General features: G+C 38.8%; 1 protein-coding gene across 1 annotated transcript; it reads right to left on the reverse strand.

The window, feature by feature from the left end:
- Positions 1 to 9225: 9225 nt before the first annotated feature.
- On the reverse strand, positions 9226 to 16385 carry LOC131257505 (E3 ubiquitin-protein ligase MBR2-like). Its single transcript, XM_058258319.1, has 5 exons — positions 16227 to 16385; positions 14182 to 14882; positions 12812 to 12910; positions 12221 to 12361; positions 9226 to 10026 (listed from the first exon to the last, which is right to left on the reverse strand). The coding sequence occupies exons 1-5, from the start codon at positions 16246 to 16248 to the stop codon at positions 9868 to 9870; spliced, it is 1122 nt and encodes a 373-aa protein (XP_058114302.1). The 5' UTR covers positions 16249 to 16385; the 3' UTR covers positions 9226 to 9867.
- Between the last annotated feature and the right edge of the window lie 414 nt (positions 16386 to 16799).

A 16799-nucleotide genomic window follows, 5' to 3' on the forward strand; every position in this document is an offset into this window, starting at 1 on the left:
GGTTGGGTGCAAATGAACATTCCAGTGGGCCCTTGGTCCACACGGCCCTACCAACAAGTTGTATGGAAAATAAATATTACAGTGGGCCCTATCCAGGCCCACGTGACCTTATGAATAGATTGGATGATAAAATAAATATTACAGTGGGTCCTACCCTGGTCCACATGACCTCATGAACAGTTGGTTGGAAAATAAAACATTATGTTGGGCCCTATATTGCTTGGAAAATAAACATTACTGTGGGCCCCGGTTTGAATGACCTTATCAATGGGTTGGATGGGAAATAAACATTATGGTAGGCCCCACATGGGACCCACTTATGTATGTATTGTAAACCATACCCTCCATTAGAGTGGGCTCCATCATGATGCATGTGTTTCATCCAACTGTTCAATCATTTTGGAAATAATTTAAGGCCCATATTATGAGGCCCATTGAGGCCCACCTTGATATAGATATGGGGCTCATGCTATGTAGCTCATTTGATGTATTTGGGTCCTTGGGTCAAGGCCCAATTAGATGTACAAAAGGCCCATTACAATGTGTGATTCATGGAAGGCCATCCCTTGGGAGCAATGTTGGTTTGATGTCCACATTGAATGGATAATGTTGGTTAAATGTCCGCATTATAACTCTCCCTAAGGCCCACTGATAGGCCCATACTTGTGGTAAGTAGGCCGTCTAGGCCCATCTCCGTTATACACAGAGCTCATCTCTTTATACATGTTTAGTATAGATCTATGATTCATGATCATCCGCATCATATGTATGCCTGATATGAGGAGTGACCGATCATATCATATGCCTTCGGGCAGACTGCTTGTAGGCTCCCTGATAGGCGGAGTTGCCTCATATAAGTGCATGGTACACGCAGGATTGTTGCATGACTGATAGTGTGGCTCATGCACTTGCATTTGTGTGATTGTAGTTACTGTATGCCTTAGCGACATCAGGGCCATAGCCTCCACAGACACATCGTGAATGGCAGGATTGGATACCGAAAATATTTGGTTCTAGCATACGGGCGCCATAGATGTCCCTGGGTGAAAATCCCTAAACCCGATGGTACCAGAGGATGACTCCAATGTCGAGACCGAGTGGATATATGAGCGCACGAGGGCCGAATACCAGGAGGCCGCGTCTCCCACTGTGTCGTGGTCGGTTGGAAAGGAGTGTGGCCTTACTTGCCCGAGGGTAGGGGGCAATACTAGGCTGAGTTTGACCAGCTCGCGAATGGGTCCGCTATCGACGTGCCGGATAGGTATTTGTAGACTATTGGCCAGGCGGATAGTGAGGTTTCTTACGCTCACTTGGACTGTGCGGCTAGGAGAGCGACAGTGTCATTTGGAGTGTATTGAACCCCGGTGAGTATCCAGAATGAGAACTGTACTGATATATGATGAGGATTGGCATGCTTGAATTGCATCTCGCATCGCATGGCCGTATTATGGCCGATGACATTCATATCTTGCACCGCATAGCCTTGGTATGGCTGATTGCATTCATGTACTCATCACCATGATTCCGCATTACTCTGACCTTGCATTTTGAGCACGCTTATATTGCGCACATACTTACACCACCCTCTAAGCTTTCTATAAGCTTATACACGATTGATGCGTGCAGGAGACGCCATGACGCAGTCGCATCCATAGTCTCGCCGTAGTTGGAGCGTGCAGCTGAGCTTCTGGAGTTTTGTTTCTTTTGTTACATTATATTTTCCCTTTCAGACGCATTGTACTCAAAAGTTTTTTATCATAGTGGATTTTGTGGTGGTGTTCTTGTGATTTTTGTTCATGGGTTATGCTTTTGTTATGCTTATTATGAATCAGACTGATGATTTGAAACCCTCCTTGTAGTATCCTAGGATCGGAACCTGGTGAATGGGTGCTGGGATCCGAGAATGGGGTTCTACGGAGGCTGTCGGCGCCGGATTCGGCGATCGAGAATTTTGTGAGCCCGGTTTTCGAGTTCGGGGCGTGACATTCCGTCCTAGCTGGATGGTGCCGATAAAATACGTACACCATGGTAGGGCCCACATAGATAGATGGTCTAGATAAAAAGAAATGAGTGGATGATGTGGGTACAAAATAGATGCACGGCGTGGATTATAAAACAGATAGACGGCTTAAAAAAACATCACGGTGAGCTGCACCTACCACCGTCTAACTACGGACGGTGTGGATATATGATACTTACATTAAGGTGGGTCCCACCCCCACACGTACCACACGTGTGGGGTGGGTCCTCATCACCAAACGGATGGATAGTATGTATAAAATACATACATCATGGCAGACCTCTCTCTGCACTATCCAGAAATGGACAGTGTGGATATTAGAATACACGCAGCAAGGTGGGTCCCATCCCACACGTGCAGCACGTGTGGGGTGGGCCCCACACACCTGATGAAAGTGAATGGACGGTGAAGGATATAACACATATCTCACGTGTGCCCCACCGTCCCATGTTATCTAGATAGTGAGGATGTAGCACGTCCCACTGTCCCATATGTCTGGATGGTGGAGATCAGATACATAAAATAGGGTGGGGTCCATGTGGTGGCCCACTAGATATACACCATATATATACATATGTATATATATATATATATATATAATATGTTATTATTGTATAAATACAGCAGCTAGTTAGCTGGACGAGATACACCAGCCGATCGTCCCACCGTCCAGGGTTCTGACGGTGAGGATATACCAGCAATCAAGGTGGGCCCCACTACCCACATGTGTGGGGTGGGTCCCACGTCTAAAAAAAATGGACGAATAGCATGGATAAATAGATACAACATGGTGCGTCCCACCATCCAGCAACTAGACGGTGATGACAACATGTAAACATCACAGTGGGCTCCATCATCTTGGACAACAAGATGGATGGACGGTATGGAAGCCATATACATTAGGTGGGGTCCACATCAGCATGGCTCACCAGCCTTGAAGCAGGCTGATATTTATGTTTTTCCTTCAATCAGGTCCGTCCAAATGGACTGCTGGGTGGGCCCACTCAGTGGACGGCATGGATAATATACATGTATTATCAGGTGGGCCACACATCATGAGAGAGAGAGAGATCGGTGTAGTGGAGGGACCCCGCCACTATGGGCCCCTCATATGATTACAACATATGCATCAAATTGGGTCCCATCACAAGTGAGCCATCAAATTGAAAATCAACGGTAGATCACCTACCGATTCCGCTTCCTTTAGGCTCCATGGACTCCTTAGCTCATTGTCTTTAACTTTGATGAAAGTTGATGGAGGTTGGAAGACTAGGATGAAAGATGAGGGGGGTAGGAAGTGGGCCACACATGGCTCTTCTCATGAAGAGGTTGGACATTTCTCCTCTCCTTAGGTTGCTTGGAATGGAGTGAAGTGAGAGAGAGGAGTGATGTAAGGGAAAGAGATGGGTGATGGATGATGGGTGATGGGTTGTGTAAGGGAGAGTTGACTTGAGGAATGACTTATGTACTTAGGGATGGGATGGAGTGATGGGTTGTACTTTTATTGATTGATGAGATTGATTTGATATTTGGTAGAGATTCTCTTGTGCCGCATTTCCTCGAAATAAACGCGAGCCCACATCTCTTAGCCTGGGTATCGCATCGACGCGTGAGATGCGGCGTCGGAACCGCGGCAACGGCACGGTCGCAAGGGTGCAAGTCTCGGGTTGGGACAACTCAAATTGATAGGGTACGATTCAGGGATGCACGTAAATACTATCTACGCGTCACGGGTCACTGGAATTCGACTGAGATGACCGCAGAAGCCTACAGAATGGTACAGTTTAGGATACGGGCCTTACAGTCAAAGTTCAAGATTTCAAGCTTAAGTACAAGTATAAGTTCAAGGCTCAAGTTCAATTTTAATATTCAAGTTCAGAACTTTAAAGACTCAAGAACTCAAGTCTTTACTCAAGCTTAAGTTTAAGATTTGAAGACAAGCTTCAAGTATTTCAAGTGTATGAGTTAGCAGAGCGAACAATGTTTCAATTGTTCAAACTCACAAACAAGGTATGAATGACCCTAGATTGACCATAGGTTAGGTCATATTCATTGCATATACTATGTGGGTCATTTCATAAGTTTATAGGTCATTTCTTCGACTAATCATAGTCTTTGTTCGACTAGTCCAAGCTCTGGCTCGACAAGTCCAAGAGTTTTTTCACCAGTCCAAGGTTTGTTGTGAATTTTCAGAATTTTTTGTTGGACCCTTGACCAGTCGAGTGAACAGTGCTTGACCAGTCATGCAAGCTCGACTCAAAGTCCAGCAAGGTTTTTTGGTCCCACTCGAACAATCGAGTGTATTGCACGACTAGTCGAGCAAGCCACTAGACTAATCGAGAAACGACCTTATCTTATCGCGCTAAAAATTTTGAAATTTGGTTGGTCCTTCGACTAGTCCAACCGACCCTTAGACTAGTCGAGAGAACAATATTTTCATCTATAAATAGAGGACGAATCTCAAAGTTTTTCATTCATTCTAAGCTATATCAAACCATCACTTTGAGAGATAAGTTCCTGCATTTTTAAAGTTATATTGTGTTCATTTTAAATTCACTTAAATAGGTTTTTGCATTTGATTTTGTGATCTCCATTCAACTCTATTTCATTAAAGAAGGGAATTGTGATTTTACCCTCTTTGAGATCAAAATCAAATCAAGCTAGCCCAGGCTGAATTAATCTAAAAATCATCTAGATCTAGAACCTTTCATTTGTGAGACTGGACATTGAACATCTTCATCTACATCGGATTGGTTCTACCAGGCTTCTTCAGAAGGAGAATTTTCAGATAAGTACCATTTAATCTTTGTGTATCTATTGTAGTTTGTGAGGTTGTGACAGGAAAATCTCATTTTTGGTTTTGTCTGAGGTAAGCCAGAAAATCTCAGAGTGTGGGGTTTTTGTAATTGTGTAAGCTCATCTAAAGACACATGTGAAGGTTTTAAGGTGAACCTTGGAAAACCTTTTTCATTGTGAAAGCCAGTATCCCGTGGGTGCCGATATTGGGAGTGGAGTAGCTGTGTGGTTGTTTTTCAAACAGTTGGTGTACACATAAACGAACCACTATAATTCCTGGAGTTGTGGTAAATGATTGGATTTGTTTATGTGTGTGAATGTTATAATTTACTTTATGCACTTGTTGTGAATGGTGTAATTTCCTTTTATGCACATGTGGTGAATGTTGTAATAATTTAGATTTTTTTTTTTTGCCTCCTTCTAAGTTTGAGTTTTTGATACTTATAAACGTTTTAGAAATCAGGTTGTCCTACCATAAGCTTTTGGTTTTTGGTGTAAGGTTGTCCTTAGAACTTAATTTGTATCAACCTCTCAATACTTGTGCATTTGAGGTTGCTTTTTATTTGTGCTATCAATTCTTGTATATCTTTATTGTTACACATTTATTTTTTAATTTGGCATAGTCCTATTCCCCCCTTCTCCCCCTCTCGGACTAGCTTAACCTTTTCAACAGATGATGGGATCCGTCTACTCTTAAGGAGGCTCTTGATGAGCCTAATGCAGAAAATTAAAAGGTAACAATAGACGATGAGATGGACTTCTTGTTCAAGAATGAGACATGGGAGCTGGTGGAGCTTCTAGTTAGTCGAAAAGTGATTGGGTGCAAGTGGATCTTGAAGAAGAAACAAGATAGATACAAGGCAAAGTTGATAGCGAAGGGATACACTCACAGAGAAGAAATCGACTTTAAAGAGATATTCATGACAGTTGTAAAGCAAGTATCTATAGGATTCGTGTTGGCAATGGTTGCCCAATATGATCTCGAACTGGAATAGATACATGTGAAGAATACATTCCTACACCAGGAATTGGAAGAGAAAATCTACATGAAGCAACCAAAGGGCTACGAAGTTAAATGGGTAGAGAATAAGGTTTGCAGGTTAAAGAGGTCATTATACGGCCTGAAACAGTCGTCTAAGCAATGGTATAAAAAAATTAATTCTTTTATGAAGAGTTAGAAATTTACTAGGAGTGAATACGATCACTGGGTCTATTATAAGACACTGAGTGATGGCAAGTTCATCATCCTAGTATTGTATATTGATGACATATTGATCGGTAGTCATAACATGTCTAAAATCGATGTACTGGAGACTCAGTTATCAGGGACATTCGAGATGAAAGATCTGGGGGTTGCAAAAAAGGTTCTTGGCATAGATATTCATAGAGATAGGAAAAAGAGCAGACTTTGGTTATCACGAGCAGAATACATTAAGAAGGTGTTGATCAAGTATGGGATGGACAGTGAAAGTCAATTAGCATTCCCCATGCGGCTCACTTCAAGCTTTCCTAGAACAATGTCCTAAATAAAATGAGGAAAAGCAAGATATGTTTAGTGTGCCTTATTCGAATGCTATGGGCAGCTTAATATATGCCATGGTCTGTACGAGATCGGATATTTCACAGGTTGCTGGTGTTGTTAGTAGATACATGTCAAACCCTAGCAAGCAATATTATGAAGCGATAAAATGGCTATTTCGATACATTTGAGGTACAAAAGACTGCGTCTTAACTTTTGAGAAAACAGGGGCTAATTAGTTGGGTATGTAGATTCAAATTACATGGGCAATGTGGATTCCAAAAAGTCGACTTTAAGTTACTCATTTGTGCTAGCAGGTGGCGTAATTAGTTGGATGTCCAAGATTCAGTCAGTGGTTGCTCTTTCCATGACTGAATATGAGTATATGGCACTGACGGAAGCATTCAATGAAGGTGTTTGGTTGAGGGGGATAGTAAATCAGATCAGGCTTTAGCAGTAGGTCATGCCTATTAATTGCGACAATAAAAGCGTTATAAATTTGGCTAAGTATTATGTTTATCACTCTTATACTAAACACATTGATGTTCGTCACCATTTTGATAGGTGCTTAAGGAAGGAAGTGTAACTCCGGAGAAGATTCACATGAGCGTGAATCCAATGGACATGCTCACCAAGGTGGTTCCTACAGAGAAGTTCAAGTTCTGTGCAACTTCTTTAAGCTTGGCGAAGCTGTAAAAAAGGGACGGGGTATGCACGAGAAGTGATGATGGAGATACGATGCAAGGAAGGATCAGAGAATGAGAAAAAAAAAAGCTATGAAGGATGACGAGTAAAGACATGGTGGAGATTGTTGATAGATGTCTTAAATCTGTAATTCAACTTTCTATCAATGACAGGTTTGATGTCATCAAGCAGGCTTCAATTCCATCAAAGTCGGCTCGATGCCATTGAGATTTTTCGAAATAGATTGTATTGGTTGCTTGACACTTTAAGTGCCCATTTTGATGCCATCGAAGTAAGTTTCGATGTCATCGAAGGCTGTTTGATACCATCGGTAAAATTCAAATTTTCATGTTTGGTCGCTGGAACGTTTTATTGTTATTTCAATGACATCAAAGGTTTACTTCGATGACATTGGAGACCCATCGAAGGTGTCATTGAGGTATTGTAGATTTGTGAATTTGTGAAATTTGTTTCCAATTTCGATTAGGATTCTTCTAAAGGCTATATATTTGAGTGTAATCCGGATCATGAGGTATCTAGGGCTTTCAAATTCGTTCTAAGGGTTTAAAAGGTGTAGTTTGGGGATTGATTCGAGGTTGTTTAGATTGGGTAATCTCTTTTCTTTTGTAATTTTTTGCTTTCATAGTGCTTATTATTGCCTTGTGCCATGATTTTTTCCCGCAAGGGTTTTTTCACATTAAATCCGTTGTGTTTGCGTTATGCTTAGTTGGTGTGATTGGATCACTCCACTTGATTCATCTCTATGTGCTTCCACGGTCCCCCAACAATGCTTACATATTGGTGAATCAAAGTAGTCGGTCTAAGTCCCCATTATAATCCGAGGTAGTAAAAATCATAATAAGTATAAGATAACATCTTACAAGAAAATCGAGCTTGACTTTGTAAATCTTATCTGTGTACACATGTTTGCATGTTTTGGGACATTGATCCATGGTATAGAGACTCACCACATGCCCCAATAGTCAATCCATACAAAACGCACTGTAGATTAAGCTTGTCCAACCTATCAAATAGTCAGATAGTCGCGACGATACTCTTAAGTCGATGAAAACTAAGTTAAGCTCATAATAAATTTCAAATCCAACTCATCCTACTTCATTCCCTAAAGTTGTGGAGACTTCGACGGAGACTCTCAAGTAAATCCATCCTAATTATATTTATTCCATGTAGGCATAATAACAAAACAACAATGGTAAAAAACATATAATTCATTACACTAAAAAGTATATATTCCAACAATTTTTTAGCATTGATGATGATTCACAATCTATTCTTTTATTACAGAACTGTTAGTCCAATCTTGAATTTCTGATGGAACATATATTAGAACCAACAGTTTTCCACTTGATGAAATTCAGTCCAAGCACGGTGTTGATTGTTCATCGTGAGGTTCTTGCACACGTGTGAACATGTAGCATAATTGAATGAAATTGTCGTTCATCATAAATTCCATGGAAATTAAGAAGTGTTATCCAAATACCATAACTGTATATGCATCAAATATTTTTGTTTTCATCCAAACTACATAAATCTTTTATAATTTTTTTAAAAAAATTCCCCATTTAAGAAAAAGATTCCAAGAGATTCAGATTCTAGTAAATCCTATTTTCCATGTAACAAATGACATTTTTTCCAATTTTATTAAGTGGCTAACTAATGGGGTACTGTTATAACACCCCAATTCAGATTGTCCAAATTGTGGTCCTATTCTGGAAAATCTTCATTTGAGACAATCCTAACTATCCAATTGGTAGCCATCAAAATTGATATTTGAGAAGAAAATGATCCATTGTCCAAATTTAACAGGCCAATCAGATGGTTAAAGATCCCACGATCCATATGATTAATTCCATATACAATGGGGCCTAGGACTTGAAGAGTTGATTGAGCCTCATATATACCACATGTACACAAATTCGACAACTAAATGATCCATGGTCCAAATTTAAAGGCCTATCAGATGGTGAAGATTCGGTGATATGTATGATTTATTCCTTCCACAATGGGGCCCACATTTGTGAGAGTTGGTTGATTGAGAGAGAGAGAGAGAGAGAGAGAGAGCTAGATTAAGATCATGTGCCCACACATGTATGTAACCAGCAATGATAATCAAATTCCTTGTTAGAATAAAATTACAACATAATCATTTAACTACATGTACCTTGCATTTGGCATACTACATCAACATATCAACCATCTAATGTGACAAGATAGATTGGACAGCTGATCATTTTATTTTCAACTTCAAGTTGAATTGCCATAAAAGGTTAGTGATCAATCAATCGGTGTGACTTTCGAGCTGTGTTCTATCCACAACAGACCATTCGGCCTAGATGGTTTACTTCATTGTACATGGATCCCCATGTTTTGGGGGCAGATGAACCACCACCATGTAAGAAATGGTGGTAAACAATAAACCTAGACAATCTGAACTAAAAATATCACAAAATCATTGTTACAATAACAATAGGCATCTTTCACCCACATACGTTGTGATTTAGGAAGCGAAATTGATAGTTTTACAGTGTACATATCTATTGTACACTTGTATCTCGCCTGATGAGCGAACCGGCTTGAATTTTTGGTCAAACCATGTTTACAGCGGGGCTTGTTTGAGGAGCAACCTATATCTCTCACATGGGTTCCAAGTTGGAACATGCACCCCTGAGCAGGAGTTTAATCCTACTTAGCCTTGGCACTGCCAAAATAGAAAAAAATATATATGGAAGAGTTAAATCCTTATGATTGAAATAGTAGCTTTCTTTAGGAGGAGGAGGAAGTGGGAGTGGACGAGGAGAGTGTTTGGCATAAACACACCATCGATCGACTAGGAGCTTGTAGGAAAGTGGGTGTCGGAGGTAGTTAAGCCGATCGATTTGCAGATTGGACAGACATTCTTGTATCTGAGCCATTTCTTAATACAAGTGATATGGAAGTAATGGTCACAACCCAGTGTCCCAATCTCATCCTCTTCTGCATATTCCTCCTGCCATTTGGTAAATGATATTACAGGCATTAGTAACAGACTAAGAAATTCTGTATGGATAATGAAACTTTTAATGGTGTTCAAGAAGTTAAATTTATGATCACATAGAAGTGTGAAATTAACTAATTTAATTTTTTTAAAAATACTTATAAGAAAGATAAGAATGGTTAGACCCAAATCTAAGTGCAATGCTAGTGTTGGGCTGGGGCAAGGCAAATGATGAATGTCCCGCCTGGCCTAGTGGCCTGGTCCAATCATTAAGTGGGCAACCCTTATAATGGTTTAAAGACACTGATTGACAATTCCCCATCAACGTAAAGGCATAGTTTAAATATAGTAATTGAATGTAGGGTCATGTTTCATTGGTCCAAATTGTTTATATGTAGGATATCCCAAAAAAGAAGAAAAACAAAAGTCTAGAATTGGGCCCACTAAAAACTTTCACTTTATAGGGCGAGCCCTGGGCCCAGCCTGGGCTATGCCAAGACTTAAGGGATTAGGACAGGGCTAGGGCCAGCCCTGTCCCAACCCTATCCACATTCAACTAGAAAATTTGTAATGATCAGATGGTCGAGATACAATCCATCCACATAGTGGTCCACTGGTCCACATGGTTCCGATCGATGTGCATGTTTACATTTTGCAATGCAGGGTGATAGAACTTGCATGAAATGCCATTCATTTCATGAAAGCATGTATCTAATAGAGAAAGAGGAGAGACTAAGCTTGGTTTAATGTTGTTTTTGCATTCCCAACGTTAAAATAATCTATTAACTTATGTGAAGAAACATAACAAGTTGCAGAGAAGAGGTTGATTTAAGAAAAAAAATACAATGGGGCTAAATAACGTATGATTGTTGCATTGCATGCAGGTGTCTTGTATTTGGTTTTAACCTGATTCATGGTTGTACTGTACACCTAGCTGCAATCCATAGGGCATGGGGTTGCACCAAGAATAGTTTGTAGCTACCATGGTGTGGTTTACCACCACTTTCAATCAAAGTAATAATTTCTCTCTACTTCTTACTTGTGTTTTTTTCTCTTGTTCATTGGATTGGCATTAACTTATTATAGTAATGCCCCAGCTAACTGGAAATAGAAGATTGAATATGAGATTTCCAACAAAAGTTGAAAAATGACACATGCTGTGGAGAAATAGGAAGGAGAAGATCATAGTCTTCTTCCTCAGTGATAAGACTTTAATCCACAAGTGGGGGAGGGGCATCATCATTTAAGCCTTATCCCAGTTAATTGGAGTTGGCTACATCAATCCTCCTCTACCATTCCACTATATCACAAATAGATTTCATAATATGAATTATCCCACTATAAAAATAAAAATAAAAATTGATATAACTTATATAAGCCTTAAAGAGTCATTACCTCCTAGAAATAATGAACTTTACTGAAATAGTAAACTTAATAAAAATGTAAAGCTGTCTAAATTGACTCGAAATATCTTAGATTGCCTCAAGGACTTTGAAATAAGACTCTTTAAATGCTAAAACAACCAAAAATAGTAAAACTTGTAGCTTATTAAAAATAATACATTTTGACTTGGAACTAAAATGACCCTTAAAATGACCTTATTCTGCAAAATTGTTCAGGGGCAAATGACATCAATTGATTGATTAGGATGTAGATCTCATGAACAACTTTCATATAATATCTTATAAATGTGATTCCAATAACTACTGACAAAGTTATAGCTATTAGAAGCTATAGTGCATGTTAGACAAATTTTTACCCTATTTCGACCCTTAGCCTAATTTATTATGATTTTGACAATCCATGAATTTGTTCATGAATTGTCCTATATCACATAAATGAGAGATTAATGCCATTCATTGGGTGGGTCCATAGTGGACTGGTCAAAAAATGAAGAGTCAGGAAAATCCTAATGGCCTATGCTCAATGTACATATGTGACTTGACAAGTGGACCAGCTTGAAATTTAGGCTAGGGCATGTCCACAATGGGACACCTTAAGAAGACATTAGACCCTAAATATATGTTGACAATTGTAACCCAAATCCCCTTTTCAATTCACATTTTTGTAGATTGCCTTAGCATTTCTCACTTTGAATTCTTTCAAGTTTTAGATCCCATTTAAGAATATATAAAGCTGAACAGAAAACTCACCACATTTCAAAGAATCAGTACATCTAAGATTGGAGCTTAGGAGGCATAGATACCTGGCAAATACTGCATGATTCCTTGGAAATGCCCTTCTCTGTAGACAAAACACATTTACTGTGTTTGAGACATCGAATTACCATTTCTTCACCCAATCCAGTGTTGACATTTCCGATGCGATCTTCCAATGCCAATAATTCCTTTGTAATGTCAAAATAGAAAATACCATAAGAGATGATTGAGAAGATAAAACTATAAAAAATGCTAGCATGCAACTCACACCATTTGTCTATGCCGTGGCAAACATATATGATTACTAGGACTGTTGATTTGGTAGTCCACATCATCAATAGAGCACATCTCATAACCAAAGGGATTACAATGTCCAGCAAAAGGAACAGTTGGTTCAAAATAGATAAACCACCCCCACTAAAAGAGCAAAAACTTGAAATTACAGGATGGTTAGATGTGTACAATCATTTTGATTTTTTTGCTATATCCCACCTACAATGTATCCTATCAGACCAACAATCCAAATTACTACACATTTTTGCAACATATTCCATGGAAAGGAAATTGAATAGAACTTGCATGATGTGAGTTGTGTCCACTTGCATTTCTAACTAAAGGAGAGGGTCTGAGGGAATTACTTCATAGGACATGTTATCCACATCGAGTCGCATGTCTTCATGTTGATCATGTGGATTAGATATGTGGTAAACAGATGGTTGGCAAAGAATTAGAATATCCTGTTCATGTCAGCAATAGGAAGTTAGCCAAACTGTAAATTCTATAAAGACTCATCAGAAAATCTTTTTTACTCAAAATAAGAATACAAAAAGCAATCACTATCATTGAATAAAATGATTAGGGCCATTAGATAATATACTAAAATATAATGATTGTGATTTACAAAATAAGAAAATTTATGGCAATAAAATAGAGCAGTAGATGAAGCATGGAATTTTGCCACTTGGCAACTTAGCCGAAAGGCCCTTCAAGGTTTTGGTCATGATCTTCCACAAGCATCTTGCCATGTGGTCTAAGATAACTCAATGTACGTCTACGATAATTGCCATGGTATCCACAAAGATTAGATGATCTTTCTTTGATTCAAGATAGCACGAACGAAATGGAAATCAAAATAAACATGTATTCAAGGAACATGAAATTTGAAAAATATTATTAGTCACTAAGATATCAATAAAAGATTCAAGATACTTGCATTAGAATTTCTAGAAGGGCCTGTCTATTTCAGCAATTATCCTCGTAATGTAAAGGAAATGTGTCATCATTACAATGTTACCACTACCAAACCAAACATAAAATCGTCAGTCAAATACATATGTATTCATGGGACGAGTAAATGAATTCGTAATCATTGTACATTTTCATGGATCCAAACGACAATAGTAGTATATTTTGGTGAAAATTTGATATTAAAGTAATGTAAAAATAACATCATTATGATTTTACCGCTGATGAACCAAACATGAGAATCAGCTGTCAAATGCAGATGTTATTAGGAGAGATAAAGTAATTTGTAATCATTGTACATTTTCATTACATTACCACAATAATTGGTGAAATAGACAGGCCTAAAGCAATGATTACGAATTATTTTATCTCTCATGACAACATCTGCATTTGACCATTGATTCCGATGTTTGCTTTATTAGCAATAAAATCATAATGATGGCATTTTTATATTATATTAACATCAAATCATTACCATAGTCACTGCTATCACTATTTGGATTTGAGATTTTCACGGTAATGCCATGAAGAAGTGCAATAATTACAAATTATTTTATGTCTCATAAATACATTTATATTTAAATAATGGTTCCTATGTTTAGCTTAGTGGTGATAAAATCACAATGATGACACATTTCCTTTACATTACCGTTGTAATTGACAAAATAAATATGCTTTATAAGAATCCAGAACGACGTAAGACTATATACAAAAATTTATTTTACTTAGAGATCTATATAATATACAAAAGGAAGTAACATACCTCAAATGATAGCCTGATTGGTCCTACATTTCCATCTGTTAACATCCGCAATGACGAAGAACCTTCTAAAATGCCACCTTCAAGCCTATTCGTGAATAGAGCTGACCAAATACTCTGTTGCCCTAAAAGATCACTTCTATTATGCAATGCCACCTCTTCGGAGGAAATCGAAGGGACTTCCCCAAGTTGAGGAGTTGCGACGCTTTGAGCTGATGAATCGTGGGTTAACATAAAGGAAGTGTGGATGGGTCTTTCGACAAAGTTCGGCAATATATGTTGGAGGAGTCCTGAAAGATAGAAATGATGGAAGGCCCACATATAAGATGGTCTTGGGTGGGCCGCTGAATTAATTCTAGCCTGTGAAGTACGAACAATGCTTCCAACATTGCCTTCATCACTCTCATTGGTGCATCGTTCTATATAAGTTTGGTTGCATTGTAGTGTTTCATGTACTGGATTGCCTCGGTAAATGCTCCTTGCGATTGCCTCAAGCAGGGCTAGTTGTCCTCGCCTAGATGTGACACGAGAACTAGATAAGCTAGTAATTATTGATGTATGCGTCTCACTTGATCTCACGGAGAGTGATGTTTGATCGATGTTTGGTTGGTGATGCGAATATGATTGTACTTGAGGTGAACTCAAGCTAGTTTCAGCTGAAGCCAATTCCATTTGATAATCAAATGGAAGTGATCTTATCGTACCTGCAAAAGAGGAACAGACCGATCGTAATGATATTTCCTGGTACCATATGATAACTCACACACAGATTACCCAGTTACATTCCTTTCAAGCATGATTTTAAAGTAATCCAATAGCAACTAAGAGCGTATTTCTTCAATATAAACGCTAACTGCAGTTTTGTCCTTTCAATTATGTTTTTGTAATTATCGCAATTCAATTCGATAGTGCATCCAAACACAGCCTAGAACGTCTAGGGCTCACTATTCTTCCAAGTAAGAGTCTCGATAGGTGAATCCGACGTAGATGGTACAGGGCCCACCTTAATCTCAAATTTTGGCAAGATCCCTTGTCCAAACCAAAACTACCCACATGCACAGAGTTCTTGGGGGCAAGTAACGTATTGTGGCCCTTACACTCTAAACTTGCATTGAACTGAGTTATCTAACAGATACAACATTGGTATGGGTATGGTATGAGATTGATACTTGTGATGGTTCAGTTACACATGCTTATTTCTGTATAAAGAAATCAATAACACTAACAAAAATATAAAAATTAGTAGAATATATTTGAAGAAATTAATGATAAAAACATATAAAAATATTAATTAATACTCATGTTTTTGGACTTTAAAATTTATGGGTCGAGCAAGTCTCACACCTTAGACCTATACCATTAGCTATACCTGCGACTCCCACCCATTCCAAAAGTAACATCCAACAAATATTTTTAGGTGACATTAGCACAAACATATCATGTGACACAATGTAAAGAGGCATTATGCAATGATGGGAAGAAGATGTGGTCGCATAGTATGATCTAGGTTTTCAACTTGTGTAAGTAGGGCCCATAGTTTAATTTGCGTAACTAGCATTGAAAATCAACATGCGTCGAAAAAATTTGTATAACTGGGCTTGAAAATCAATGTGCGTTGAAATCGCCTAGATAGGAAGATCCTGGCTGTATGATATTTTGCCCTTTTCTTGATTGTCCACCTATTGAAGGGTTAGGATCTTATAGTACTGTGTGATCCTGGTACATAGGATTACTCAACCACGACCACTTGCTCAACCACGACCCCGACATGCCTCTAATTGTACATGGGATTGCATGAGGGCCCGCTTTTGCTGATTAAAACCATTCACGATGGTTCCCATGGTAGATGGGAGACACCCAAAAGTCGCCTTCAGATCCTAACCATTCAACAACACCCCATTAATTATGTGTGATTGGATGTAACTGTCATTTATAGGACCCTCATTGGATGGCTATGATTACATGATAGGGGAAATGTTTGGGATTTATACATCCCATGATGGAATGCACCAAATGAATGTCTAAGATTATTGAAAAGTGAGCCTCACCTGTGCCATTGATGGGTCCCATCTACTTCTTCCGTTAGTTGTCCGGATAAAAGGAAAATAGGGGTGTGCATCTATCTAAGAAAGGAGAAGAAAAGAACTTTTCTCTTTTTACATTGAATTTCTTTAGAGGATTCTCTGCAAAAGACATCTATCTATCTAAGAAAGAAGTTCAAAGGAGAGAGAGAGAGAGAGAGAGAGAGAGAGAGAGAGAGAGAGAGAAATGGTATTATAGTTGTGGTAGTTAAAAATTGCTGTTTTGGACGCATTTGGTGGAGCGGTTTAAGTCAACTGAAATTAACAACCGCATGTCATGAGCTATATTGGATGCCATTCGGTATATGTGAGCCCTTTGCTTTGGTGATCCAAGGCATTGATCTGATGTATCACACTGTAGATAGGGTACACTTAAAAAGTCTAGGGGATCGCATGATCCTAACACTTTGATCTCCGTCCCGCAAATTCACGATTGAGCTAAAAATGTCGGATATATTGAGGGTTAGCATCTTCTAATCTTGGAGGTGATTTTTGGATCAATCCATTGTGAAGCCCATTAGTTAGACAGAGTTGGTCACC

This window comes from Magnolia sinica, chromosome 10 (genome assembly GCF_029962835.1).
Source record: "Magnolia sinica isolate HGM2019 chromosome 10, MsV1, whole genome shotgun sequence".
NCBI lineage: Eukaryota > Viridiplantae > Streptophyta > Magnoliopsida > Magnoliales > Magnoliaceae > Magnolia > Magnolia sinica.

What these genes read in the sequence shown, in the direction of transcription:
- LOC131257505 (XM_058258319.1), bottom strand. Translation starts at nt 16,248, where the DNA reads ATGGGACCCATCAATGGCACAG. An exon ending in GGGACCCATCAATGGCACAG is followed by an intron (nt 14,883 to 16,226) that starts GTGAGGCTCACT and finishes CCTCTTTTGCAG; the next exon opens with GTACGATAAGATCACTTCCA. An exon ending in TGGATAACATGTCCTATGAA is followed by an intron (nt 12,362 to 12,811) that starts GTAATTCCCTCA and finishes GACATTACAAAG; the next exon opens with GAATTATTGGCATTGGAAGA.